Consider the following 13,862-nt stretch of genomic DNA (forward strand, 5'->3'; position numbering starts at 1 on the left):
AATTGATTTAAGTAGATTTAAATTAAACCAAAACAATCCTAGTGTCAATAAAACCAGTTTACTGAAATTAACTTATGAGATGGGGAGGGATTGGACCATATCTTTGAAGTGTTCCAATTTTATCCCCCCCCCCCCCCCCCCCCCCCCTTATTCAAACAAGGCCTCAAGACTTGGAGCAGCAACCCAGTAATCTAGTTAATCTTTGCAGATTTTTCACCCACCCCTAAAATAGTATAAATGGTAATATTTGGACAGAAAAGCTTCGATAGGACACAGAAGTAGTAAAAGGGGGAGCTGAGTTTAAAATGAAGCTTCCCCCTCCGCCTCCCACGCTTTCTCTGTATAAGAGTAGTTCATTAGGAAAAGTCAAAACACAGGTGATCCAAGCTTGACAACTTTGCTCACAGAGGCTTAAAAAAGCTTTTCAACTCAGTGAAAAAACTGCAGCATAAAGTAACGTTGATTAAGCAGCATATTATGCTCTCTCCCATTTATAGCCATGCATAAAAACATGCTTCAGATTTAGAAATTTACAGAGAGCTGCTTTGCTAGAACACCCTAAAACCAGTTTGGAGTTTGTTTCTTAGCAGCTAGGACCAAAACGTTATAGGCTTTTGATTTCACAAGCATTTTTGTATTTCATCCCCAAATTTCCATACATTAAAGGTCTTGCTTCTCTGAAGACAAACCAGAAGCTGCGGCCAAAGTGTGCTAGCAGCACCACACATGTGATTTCCTATTCAACAACCTGTCTTAAGGAGAAACAGGTATATAAAAAAAAGCAGGTCCTGGCAAAACAACCGTTCCTTGTCTGACAGTTCAGGGAGCTTACACATGCTAGAATAAAAATCTTACTTGTCCCAACAGCATCGAATCAATAGACAAAACTAAAAGTGATCAGACTTGGGTGGAGCAAAGTACTAACTGTAATGACATTTTTAATCAAGTAGATTTTTGAACTACAGAACAGGAGCAAGAAAGAGTCACGCTGTTGGCTGTTAACTCCTTGGGGTAGAACCTTTACCAACTCACCCTGTTAAGCCAAACAAACAACAAAAGTTTCCCAACACGGGCAGGATGCTCTGCCTGAATAGCGAGGTGATGGGTTTATGTTAAGAGGAGGAACAAGGGGGGAAAAATCTGCTACAAAAACACTATTTGCTTTGAGATTTCTGTTACTATATATTTAGCTTTATCCAAGGCTCAACCTGAAACAAAATTTTGTTGTGTTACTTGCCATAAATCCCTTCAACACTAAATTAGCTCAAGACTGTTCTTCGAGGAGGACTAGGGAAGGAGAGGAGGCTGCTCAAATGGAGACACAGAGATCTGCCAGCACAGTTATGGCAGGAGAGAAGGAAGTGTGATCAGTAGCTAAGATAAGTGCACTGGGGAACAGTCTGATCTAGACACTCAGACCTGCCATAGCATAACTTGCCTAGTCTATCTAGTTTCTTCCTCTGAGTGAATTAGACTGGTAGCATCAGTTTGCTGGTAAGACCTGCCTATGCATTAGAATATTTCTTAAAGACAGTCGTGACAGCATACACACAAACCCCAATTTTGCAGGAATAGCGTACCATTAAAAACCACACACACACACCACAACTGGAACACAATCTTCTGCTATTTTATTATGTTCAGAACTATATTACTAAATACACTGGAGGGGCTTTCTTCCCAAGAGAGCTTCTAATCAATAACTTTGACAACAAGCAGAGCAGATACTGCTTCAATAATTCTTCAATGATCTTTCCAGTCCTGTGCAAAAGCCAATTGTGAACAAGTCATTGCATATATCCTCTAGAAAGTGGTTCGAGTAAGTAAAAAGTAAGTTTAGTCAACTGAAAAAAAAAAAAATCTTTCAACTTTAAGACTACCAAACTGTGCACACTTAAGAGATTCAGGAAGTTTCACATATATTTGCAGGTCACTCCTACACATCTAATGTGAGACAAGTTGAAGGCAGAGAGTAATGTAAAGCATTGTCACGTGGCAGGTAATTAACAGACTCTTTGCCCTGTCTCTTCTCAACTGTCTCATCCCTGAGGATGTGTGAAAGCCAAACCACTTTACTACCTTCTTGCCACTCTTATCAAAGAGAAGAGAGATCAGCTGGCAGAAGCGCTATGGTTGCTGCCTTCCGGTTTGGTACATTCCTTTCCTTCCTAGCCTGGATTTCCTGCAACTCTAACTGTTCAGCAGGCATCTAGTACCTTCTTAGAAGCTGGGACAGAGGAAGCACTTGCACATTGCCAAGTAGAGAACCCTCAAGCTTAAAAGCTGCTTGGCATACAAGATGCTCAAAGAGCCATCGAAACCACAGAGAAGCTGCAGTTACCTCAAATAAGTGAGGCTGTTTTCCCAAGAAAGACGCACCGCGTTCAGCTGAAAGCACCTAGTCAATGCCTAGTGTGAAACTGCTTTATGGCAGTGTTCCTCCCCGAGGAAACAACGAGCAGCCAGCTGTGGGGACATCTGTCCAAACAACCAACTGCCTAATCGTAGCAGAGCTGAGCAAGCATTCTTAACACACACGCAAATCAGGCCAAGGCGCTCTCAGAATGTGAGCTATACTTCACCTGTCTTAAGTGTGAGGTAGAGACATCTATGCTCATTTCATTAATCAAGTTGACAGCTTTGGGTCCTCACAGAGACTACGTAGTGACTTCATGAAAAAGTGCAGTTATCCTACAGTCACAATCCAGCTAAGATACTACCTTGAAAATCTAGTGTTACTGTAATCACATAAAGACAGGATAAAGTTAGCTACTGGTTTTGCTGCTACAATAGGAGCAACTTCAAAGCTTTTCATTCTTCCTCTCCCTCCTCTTGCCTTCCACCCCAAAAGCCATTAAAAAAAAATTAAGTCAGAAACATGCAAGTTTGATTTCAAAAGGACAAATTGATAGTGATACAGGTGAAAGCTTTCAGACTGCACCGACACCAGTAAGAAAGGGTGATTTTCTAAGCAGAAACTCCAGTGCCCTTCAAAAACCCTCGTGCCAACAAGGCAAGCGTTGATTACAGAACTGCCCTCTGTCATTCCGCAGTCACGTACACACCGCTTACGCGGGCCCGAAGGTTGAAATTCTGACTTAACTGGCAAGTTATCACAGTTCAGCTATTTAACTGGATTGTAACATATTTGCATTACAGTCTGTGAAGCTGGTTGGCAGCAACTGTGACGGCTGAGCAGGTAGTAGGTTGAGGGTTCCATCCAGACTGATGCAAGAGAAGCCAAGGGAGCAGTCAGTACCACCGGTGAGTTTGATTAGAGCCCTCCTCTTCATACAGCTGCTTGGCTCCAAACACCTCCCCTGTTTCTTTGGTGCCTGGAGGAGACTCGTCAGCCTCACTTCCCTCATAGGCCAGAACAAACATACTGACAGCTGCTGTTTCTCTAGCAAGGGACCACACATGATTCTTGAGCAACTTTCCTCCGAATCGTTGTTACTCCCTTGAAGTGGGTTGGGAGTAGGAAAGAGAAGAAGCACTTGGAGGTCACGCACAGAAGTCACCGCTGATGAATTTGATACTTTAGCCAAGACACCAGGAATGCTGTATCATATCTGACTGTGCTTTACACCTCAGGAGTTTCACAACCCTTTCCAGAACTACTTTCAAGTTCCATTAGCTATCACTCCTTAGCTGCCATTATCTTATGACCGACTTCAGAGTCAAAATTGATGTTAAATAACTGACATCTTTGTTGTTAAGAACAATCAGGGTTCAGAGACCTGTGATAGGTCCAGCTGGGATATTTTTGCACCTGCTGCAGCCTCAAAGAAAAACACACATGTCTGTTTTGTTTCTCGGCAGTCGGGACCTGCTTACACAATATTTGCAAGATGTCAGCACAGAACAAAGTCAATTTAGTATTTGCCAGTTTGCTCAACCAGGATCCACATATACCTTTTCATTAAGGCAGAAGTACAGCCCTACAGATGGGCTGATCTGTAGCAATTGATCCCACAACAGGGGTTAAAAAAAAACACAACCCAAACAGGTCCATCACAAGAAACATTAGACACACATATTGTTAGAAAAGGAACTTGATTTCAAATTCAACAGAGGCTATGATAGACAACCTATTACTCGTCTCTTACTCCCTTCTCATCACTCATGCTTCTTTCTCTTAAGAAAACAGTGACCGAGGTTTGAGGAGTTTCAGTTTAAAACATTTCAGGAGCTACTTTGCACCTAACAGTGCCTTGGATCCACTAGAGTTCACGCAACACAACGCAAAAAAAAAAAAAACAACCAAAAACCAAACCCAACTTCCTTACTGATTTGACTGTAAACAGAGCTGCTAGCGCAAAGCATGCCTAGGAGGGATCTCTTGGGCCTACAACTAAACGTTGATAGATATTACTGTGTTAGTTATGTACTTCAGAACTCTAGCATAAAGACATAATAAAGTAAGATGGGTGGACACAGAAAAACTGCCAGTCTGAAGCTCCCTGCTGAAGAACTTGGTGTTTTAGAAGAAAGATCTGTAACACTAGAACCGGCAGTGCTGTTGAGGAACCTGCATCAGAATGAAGACATGAAATAAAGGAAGACTAAAGTTGTGCCTTCAAGCCTAAAGCTTCCCTTCAATGAACAGAGCTAGTAAAAACGCAGAGTGAGTATTGTGTGCCATATTTTAGGGGTTCAGTCTGCCTAAGTGAGGCTCTCCTAAAGATGTCTGTAGCACCATAGACAGCTTCAGATGTGACCACAACGGTACTTGGATTTAGACTAAGAGTGCAACTCTTCCAGTTGTCCCCTGTTACCATGTTTTGTTTCATACTACAGAGCAGACTCAGAGCTGATGAGCTGAACTCATTTTGGACGAAACAAAACCTTAAAGACATACTCCACAAAGAAATTTAGCTACGTGCTCATAGGTATTCAGTCCATAGGATCATACAGAGTCAGCACAAAGTAAAATCCCTGCAAATACCAGCACTGTGATCAGCAGGTCCATCGCACCAAAGCACAAAGCCATTCTCACTTGCTTCCCTGCTCATCAGACTACACGCTGCCACTTGCAAACCAGCTTGTTTCTGGTTGTACGTTACTCTGTTGATATCTACTTGCAGTACCAGCATGAAACGCGATTGCTCTGAAGGCCAACAGCATCCAGAGCAAAGCAAAACCATTTGTTTTGTTTAATTAGTATTAATAGCAAAACCAACAATTGGTTTTAAAAAAGGAAAGCTACACAAAGTCATCATTACACTGTATCTTCACCGGCTGCAGAAGGTATCTTGCAATAACCATATATACAGTATGAATCAAAGCAGGGGTTCCAAGATCTTTTAGGACAAGCTGTGGATAACCTGCAAATCTTCTTGCATGCCATAGCCTCTAGAGCAGCCCTTGCCAGAAAACACACCTAGTAGCAGAAGGTGACACATGAGATAATACAAATATTCTGTTCTAAAGTGACAGAAGGACAACAAGCATTCAAGGATTAAGTCCAGCAGGAAAAAGGAAAAGGCCACAGCAGGAAAATTATAACTTCTGATCGATTGCTATTGCTCCATCAGCAGAGAGAGTTGCAGTGTATGCACTATCAGCTTTGTTTAACTATGTTCCAAGAAAGTTTAAACAATTTAATGGTTAAACAGGGAAAAAGGAAAAAAAAAAAAAAACAAACCCCAAACCACAACAGAAAAGCACGCCTGCTTACATTTGATTTTGCATGGAGAAACACACAGAAAAAAGCTGTGGAGTAATGCAGTACTGCCAGTCCTCAATTTTCTTCTATTCCTGCAGCAGCAGCGTAACTCATACTCTGAGATGCCACAGAGAACTGTGGGCAGTGGTCCTATGCTTTCACCTCAGTTCATCTCTGCTGAACTTACAGGGTGCTAATTAAATATGTACATTTGAAAAATCTACCAATACCTATTTCTCAGGCATAAGCCTTAATTGGCACCGTCAAGTTTTTATGAGAGGTATTAGATGTAGTTGTTGACGACTCTGCAGTTGAAGATTTTCCATTGGCGGTCACTTGTCCTTGTCTGATAGCTGCTCAGCTGAGTTTGTTCAGCCCACACCAAAGTCCTAGTCTTGAAAGGGACAGCTCAGCTGGCATTCCAGCTGAGGAGCTCAGTCTCCTGCTTGTCTCCCCCACCTACAGTACCTTAGATGGATCAGGAAGCTGCTAAGGACCAACCAACCAAACCCTAGTAGCCTACAATGTCATTTATACACCTCCTGAAGAGCACAAGGGAAGGGAAAGATTGTGAAAAAAATGCCCCTATTAACTTTACAGTTGAAAAGAAATCACTCTACAAACAGTAAGCAAAAGCCAGAATCTCTTATTAAATGTTGAACTAACAACAACCATTTAAAACCTAGCTCAAGTTTTTACGAAAACTATAGTTTGCAGACTCCCTCAAGAGCATTACATGTAGATTTAAACCTTGAGGTAGCAGCTTGGAAGAAAAGCATTGCAGGAAACAGTGCTCAGAAGCAAAGGATACTTTTTAAGTTTCATAATAAAACTGACAAAGTCCAAGAATAAACAAATCTAAAAGCAAACTTCAGCATCCTCAAACACAAACCAAAACCCTGCAAATGCACCTGTTGGTATTTGTGAGTCGAGAAGACATCTTGGCTTTAAAAAACAGAGGGGAGAAACTACTATCAAGCCACTTTACTGTTATTTCCTTTAGCGTAAACTCCTGTGGGCTATGTATATCCCAGCAGAAGCTCTCCTTAAAAGTCTTCTAAATGTTTGCTCACAGCACTGGGCTTTAAGTCTAAACATTTAGGTTTCTAATCTCTCAGGCCTGTTTAGAGTCTTGTATGCTTTTCAAAGAAAGACCTCAATTATTTGTTCTCACGCTCGGTATGTTTGCCTGCTTCTCCTAAATGGAGCCAGCAGTTTCTCTTTTCATTTTATTGCTCTGTTTTGAAAGCAACCATTTTCACTCATCTTCAAATTCTTCCCTTTCTTTTCACCAGCCTTGATGTTTATCAATGGGAAGTATTTCATTTTTTGATGACTGTGGGCCAGCAGAAGATTTCCCAGTAAATAAGATGTGGCCCAGCGTTGGCAAACCTTTGCTCATGTGAATAGTGACATGAGGGTCAAGAGGGCTCCTCCTTGCATGAATAGCTCCTTTATCATTAAGCTGATGTTTCGCAATCATGATGGAGCAATAAAGAGTAAAAGTAAGGAACTGGAGAAGAGGGAAACGACTGAATTGCCTTACGTTTGCTTCACCCTCCAAAGCTTGTTCCTACAGCAGGGGAGGCAAAGGTGTCATCTGTGGATCTCTGCCTTCTCCCCCTTCCTAAAGGGCCCCAGGACTTTGGGCCACAGCAGCAAGGAGAAGCCTTAGACTTTTATCAACAGAGGTGTCACACTGCTTTTAAGATTCTACAATGCTGATAATTAAAATCGCCACTATTAAAAATGTTCATTTTTGCAGATCTTCCACAGTGTTACGAGACATTTCTACTCCAAGGTAACTGTACACGGCGAGTACATATTCCACAGTTCCTTGTGTCAACACATGGTTGTGGCTGAGTGCCTTTGGAGCCCCACACAATTTGTCATGTGAAGCATCTCAGCCACATTTTCACTTGAGCAACCAGCTTTACCCAGAGGAGCATGGGCGGGCAGCAGCCAGCCTGTACACTGCCCAGAGCGAGTCACCTTTAACATCAGGGTCTACGTAGCGTTACTCCAAGAAGAGTCTCAGTACTTTCTTTGGCTTTTACACTTGAGTAATATGGTCCTTACCACAACCAAAAGAAAATGGATTCTTCCTGTAAGAGACTTCTAAAAGCTGCTTTTAAACAAGTTTATTCTGGGGCATTTCTCAGTTCGGATTGGGGGAAAAGGCTGTCTTTTTAGCATATCCTACAATACTCAGCTTGTGAGTTCTCCGAAAGTGTGTTAAACACATTTTAATAACCATTTATTGCAGTGTATTTCTACTGTTGTGAAATCTTTATTACAGAATATAAACTTTAGACAGTATTTGACCTAACACAGCCCACTTAATAACCACTTAAACTGTTGGTACAGAGATACTAGGCTGCATGTGAATGGAGAATCTGTGCTGATAACCCACTTGTCTTTTTAAGTGGTTAAGATCACACGACAGGTCTAACTTTGTAGCCATCCCGCACAGTTTCCATTGCGCTCACAGCTAACATTAGGCTCAGAGGAACACACGAGCTAACCTGCGTGGGGAGCAAGGGCAGCAGAGAAATCAGTCTCTGAATAAGTCAGTCCTTGTCACCTTTCAGGCTGCTTCTGGAAACAAAATTGGTATTGTTAGTTCAACTTGAACATTTCTTGGCATCCTTGCATTTTACTAACAACCATTTAAAATTCTGTAGTTGTTGATATTTGTTGAAGAACTTTATCCAGCGTGTTTTAAGTGGGGATATTAAAAAGAATATCAGCAAAGTAATAGCAAAGCTTTGTAGAGTCACACAAGTGCCAGTGGGGATCACAACAGAGTGAGAGAAAAGGCTCCAAGATGAAAACTGAAGGCCATTTAAAAAAAAAAAAAAAAAAAGAAGATACAAGAACAGAAAAATAGGGCAAATCATACAAAATCAAGCAGAATCCTGAGAACAAATTTCAGAGAGTCCATGGAAGAGGCTCGAGGAAGAGGCTCAGAGTTAAAAAACAGAGGCAGGGATTTGGTGGGGGGGGGGTGGTGGAAATGCACATTTTCAAATCAACAACATTCTGGATGGTAAGAGAATAAATTTGGAGGTTTAATATGAAAACAGGATGACCAGGATTTGCCGAAAGAGAACAGATGTTAGTAATGTTTTAAAAATTCAGCAGAACCCAACAGAAGCAGCATGGAGAGTGGCTGAGAAAGGGCAATACGAAGACTATTTCTGATATACTTTACAGCTTGCTTGGGATGAAATCTTGATGTCCTTACACGATTCCCCCCACCCCAGATAGCTTCAGCTAGGCTAGATTTCACCCTGTCATCCTCTTCCGTAAGAAATGCTACTCCCCTTCTTCCCATCACTTCTCACATAGAAGCTGAATAAGAACAGGAACAAAACCACAAGTCTGGTAGAAAGCAGGCAGCAAAGTTTCCAGTTACCAGTAAGAGCGAAATAAGAGCAAGGTAAGAGATTTTAGCTAAAGTGAGCTTAAGATGACAACAGAGTATCTATGAAGGATCCTCAGAGCAGCAAGACTGGACATGGAAAGTAAGGTATGATTGGAAGTAGTACAGAGGCAAAACTGAAATCACATGAATATGAGAATATCACTAGGAGCCAACATGCACTAAAGACAGAAGGCCCTCCACAAGGAGCTGTGGACAGAGACTCAAACCAAATATTTTGATCTGGCCATAGTTTGCCTTGCACTATTTTTTTTCCTCCTTGCTGCTTCTGCCCCCACCCTCATCCTACAGCGTGCTCTATCGTCCATTCTAATGGACAGCCCAATAATTTTTTGTTGTAGTTTTGTATTTTAAGAAAAACCTTTCTGCCACTTCAGGATTAATTGTGATTAGGATCACGGGAAAAAAAAAAACCAACTAATTATTCCCTCATACCAACATGAATTTCATCCTAAACTGAGCCAGAATCTAGAGTTTGCATTCTGTCTGCAGCAAGTTATGCATGCCAGGCTTAACACGCATCCCAATCCAAATAAGAGTTTTTTTTCCTTGAGGATGTTAAAACAGGTTTGGGATATAACCTAGAGTAAGATTTCAGTAAGATTCCAGAACAGCAAAAGCATACTCAAAAAACATAGCAAGTCTTTCATCTTCCAACCCCCCTTGATAGTTTCAAGCCTCCATCCACCCGTTCCACTGTATACCACAAAACCACATTTAATAGGGTACCAAGACAGCAACAATAAGGACACTACCACCAGAAAGCTCTGCTACCTGAAGCTGACCAAAAGCAGCCACCAACTGAAGAAAGAGAATTTAAACCACAAACTTTTAGGATCAAGAAACATATCTGCTCCTAAGCTTGTACAGTATCGATTACACCAATAGTACTAATGAGCCATTTTCCCAGACTCATGTATTTTAGCAGAACTTTCAGTGAATGTGAAAATAAATTTAAAAAAAAAAAAAAAAATGCAAAACACAATGACCAGAAGATCGAGTCAATATAAACATTTCTGAAATAAAGTCCCAAATGACACATTCTCACCACTGGAGCCCCACAGATCTCGGCCGCCCGTTTTTCACGGTTCACCATTGCTTGCCACCGCGTTTTTAATGGATATCACGTCCATAAAAAGGGACTAACCAAATTTATACTGCTCTATGATTTAATACATGCTATTTATTAATAATTAGTCTTGAAGAGGCATTCCGCCAGATGAGCGAGACAGGACGCTTATCAACTCCTTATGGCTTGGAAAAAAGTCCTTCTCCTGAAGGAAATATAGCAGCGCAAGAGCGGCAAGCATCGCTCCGTGCGAGGCACTCAGCCTTTCCCCCAGTTACCCCGGCTGACCTCCTGGACCCGCACTCGGACCCCCCGACGCGTTTTCCTCACAACGAGAGTATTCAGTACGGACGGGGGGGGAGGGGAAATTAAAAAAAAAAATAAAAAAGGAGGGGAAAGAAAGCAGACCAAACAGAAGACCAAGACGGTTAGCTTCACCTTCCCTTCCTCACAACACAACATCCATTGAGGCAGGAGAAACCACCCTGGGAGCTAGAACAAGAGCTGTATTCACGGGTTGAGCAGCAGACGCGCTTGCGGGAGCGCACTCCGTGCGGGAGCTCCAACCCCCCCAGGACCAGCCCAGCTAAAACCGAAATCGACCGCGAACTCCCTTTGCCCCTGGGGGGGGGGGGTGGGGGGTGGGGGGGTGGGAAGAGAAGGAAACGCGGACCCCTTTAATCCCTTTGTCGCTAGGAATGGTGAAGAGCTTTCCCCGCGCTCCCGCTCGAGGGACAGCTTTTAGGCACGGGGCTTTGTGAGGGATGCGGCGAGGGTCGGGTTTTCCCGGGGAGCCGGCCGGCTTTGCAGCCCGGCAGCGCTCCTCCCGCCCGCCCACAGCCGCGGTATTTTCCGCTCCGGGGCGCCCGGCAGCACCTGCTGCCGCCACCACCCGGCACCCCCGGTCCCCGTTGTACCTGCAGGATCTTATCCAGCCCCTCTTGGCCCAGGCAAGGGAACTGCTTGAGCAGCTCCGTCTTCTGCCGCTTGTAGTCGTCGGTAGCCGAGCGCCAGTGCGGCTCCTCCAGCACCTCGAAGATCGCCGCCCCGATGGACAGGTAGAAGATGATGGCCGAGGTCAGCAAGGGGCCCCTGTCCACCATGGTGCCGGCGGGAGGGCGGAGCGCGGCGAGCGGGCTGGGGCGGCTGCCCCCGCGCTGCGGCTGTAGGTGCCCGGAGCCGCCCTGTCCTTCCCCTGACACCTCTGCCTTCCCCCGCCGTCCGCCGTGCCTCCTCTCCCGGCCTCTGCTGCGTTCCCTTAGAGTCTTCCACACTCCCCTCCCACTCTCTCCTCCTCCCTCCTTTCCTCCCTCCTCCGCTCCGCGCCGCTCCGCTCCACTCCCCACAGCTGCCTCCTTCCCCCGGTTTTCTCCCCTCCCTCAGCAGCGATTTGAATTTGGTGCCCTCCCGCTTCCTCCCGCTCCTCCGCCCGCGCATGCGGGGCTGTCGCCAAGGGCGGGGGAGGCCCGCGGGGTGCCCCCGGGGGTGCTCCCGTTCCCGCCGCCGCCTCGGCCAGCCCCGCCGTCCCGGTGAGGGGGGCGGACGGTCCCCGCGGGGCGGGAGAGCGCGGCGGTTGGGTCCGGCCACCGCCGTTGTCCGCCCGTGAGGGGCCGCCTGCGGGGGAGGAGAGCGGGGCCGCAGCCGCCGCCACCTCCCCTCCCCTCCCGCCCTGCCCGCGCGGCCGTTGGGCGCTGAGGTGAGCTGGGCCCCGGGGCGCCTTCCCGCCGGAGCGGGGGTGCTCCCTGCGCCCGGAGCCCTGTTTTTCCCCTTCGTTCTTTTCCTGGAGGCAAGGGAAGAAGGGGTAACGTCCCTCAGTTTTTACTGTTTTCCCTCGCGCTGGCAGGTTCATTGGCGTTCCGAGGCTGGCAGGCTGTGAAGCGAGAGCTGTGGCTTTCCTGGATCCAGCGAAGTGCTCCAGATCCAGGAGCTCTGAGGAGAAAAGAAGGGGGGCTGTCGGCAGGTTTCACCCCTTCCCCGAGATGTTGTCCGCACGTGTGCATTACAGGTCCTTCGCAGCAGGAACCGAATCCCCCTTTCTTCAAGCATTTTGGGCGCTCAGTAAACGTTCCTCTGCGCGCCCACGTGTGTGTCCGTGAGCGAGGGAGAGACCCCGGCTAGTGATTTTCCACCAGATGCTCAAAACCCCGTCTGGGCTGAAGCTCCCTTGAGGCTCACCCTGTTGGTGAAGCCTTTCTCAAGAGCTACCTAGATCCTTGCACAAATGCACGCTCCTGTCTTCACGCTCAAGGCAGAAGGAAGGCAACCCCACTGTTTTGAATGAATGGGGCTGGAAATGGCGTTAAATGGGTCAGGGAAAGAACAAGTCAGTGAGAGGATACAGCGATGTGTTACGCTCCCTGGCAAAACCCTTCTGGTTTGGACACAGTTCATCCTCTAAGTGCTGTTTTTGTGAGGGTAACTTATTTTCTGCCTTCTCCAGCTCCCCACCTGGCCGGGAAGAAAACACTCCGAAATACAAAGTCGACCATATCAAGTACATCAACACTAAGGATTTTGGGAGGTACAGGTGTGTCAGCTGGAGTCCACACACCAAAAGGCTGAGATAAGCCAGCTGAAATTTCTCATGTGGACATAGTTGAAATGGGAGGAGGGAGAAGGGGAAGGAAACAAGTACAAAATACACGTCAGAGTGTGAGAAAGCAAAAAGGAGAGCGCGTGGAAGGCAAAGGAACATGCCTTGGTTAGGAGGTATCCAGAGACACCTACCTGTAAAATTTTGAATCATGCCCAGTGAGTGCTCTTGTGAGATTACCCACAGAAAATTACATGGCCCTTAAGCAGCCCTTCCTACTAATGTGTATAGTGCTCAGTGAAAATATGCCTGCAAGAGGTTCCTGACAGCCTAAAAGCAGGACTGGAGAAACCACAAAATCCACAAGCATGTTACATGATCAGCATCGCTGTCCTTGCATGGGATTCCCCAGTTATGTAAAGAAAACATTGAGAAAAAGATTGCCAAACTGTAGTAGTGAAGGAAGAAAAAAAAAAAAAGGCGGCATTTATATATGCTAGAGGAGAGATCGAGTACAAGGCATCATAATAAACATTTTAAAAATAATGAGTGTGATAGAGAAAATAACCTTTTTGTTTATTTATTAAAGCAAAAATGGGGGATGTTTCATTAAGTCATAAGGCAGAACTTTTAATTAGAAGGAAAAGAAGAATTTCTTGATGTATAATTGCCACATGAAAATTATTCCCAGGTGTTATCACTTGGCCCAAGACCTTTGCAAGACTTGAAAAGCCATTGGCCACATAAATGAATAATGTGAGCATCCATCATTGCCTCACTTACTGGTTTAAAATTAAAGTTAAAAACTGGTATGTAAATACTTAGGGCAAGTGACTGAAAGTATTGAGGAGGAACTCTTCCCATAGGCAAACTATGATATAATTTTCCTTTTGGTGCTCTCACACCTTCTTCTGAGTCACCTGCAAATAGTTAGGTCATTCCAGCAGCAGCACCAGTAGCCTGACACGTTATAACAATATTACAATTCGTGTGTTCCTGACCCCGAACATCTGTGCTTCGTAACTGGAAGGTATTTGATTAAATTTTGAAACTGTACTCTTCTCCATCTGTCTCCAAGTCTCTAAAGGCTCATTTATACCACTGAAACACTATCTTAAAAGCACAAGGAATGACACAAATGACCCTG

The 13,862-nt window shown here is 45.0% G+C and overlaps 1 protein-coding gene across 1 annotated transcript in view; it reads right to left on the minus strand.

Moving 5' to 3' along the window:
- Positions 1 to 11,285, minus strand: part of KCNK5 (potassium two pore domain channel subfamily K member 5) — a 31,977-nt gene extending 20,692 nt beyond the window's left edge. Inside the window, exon 1 of the mRNA XM_086460671.1 lies at positions 11,100 to 11,285. Within this exon, the coding sequence (XP_086316797.1) occupies positions 11,100 to 11,285 (186 nt within the window). The remainder of the gene's footprint in view (positions 1 to 11,099) is intronic.
- Positions 11,286 to 13,862: the final 2,577 nt, after the last annotated feature.

This window comes from Leptosomus discolor, chromosome 2, assembly GCF_034619465.1.
Source record: "Leptosomus discolor isolate bLepDis1 chromosome 2, bLepDis1.hap2, whole genome shotgun sequence".
Taxonomy (NCBI): domain Eukaryota; kingdom Metazoa; phylum Chordata; class Aves; order Leptosomiformes; family Leptosomidae; genus Leptosomus; species Leptosomus discolor.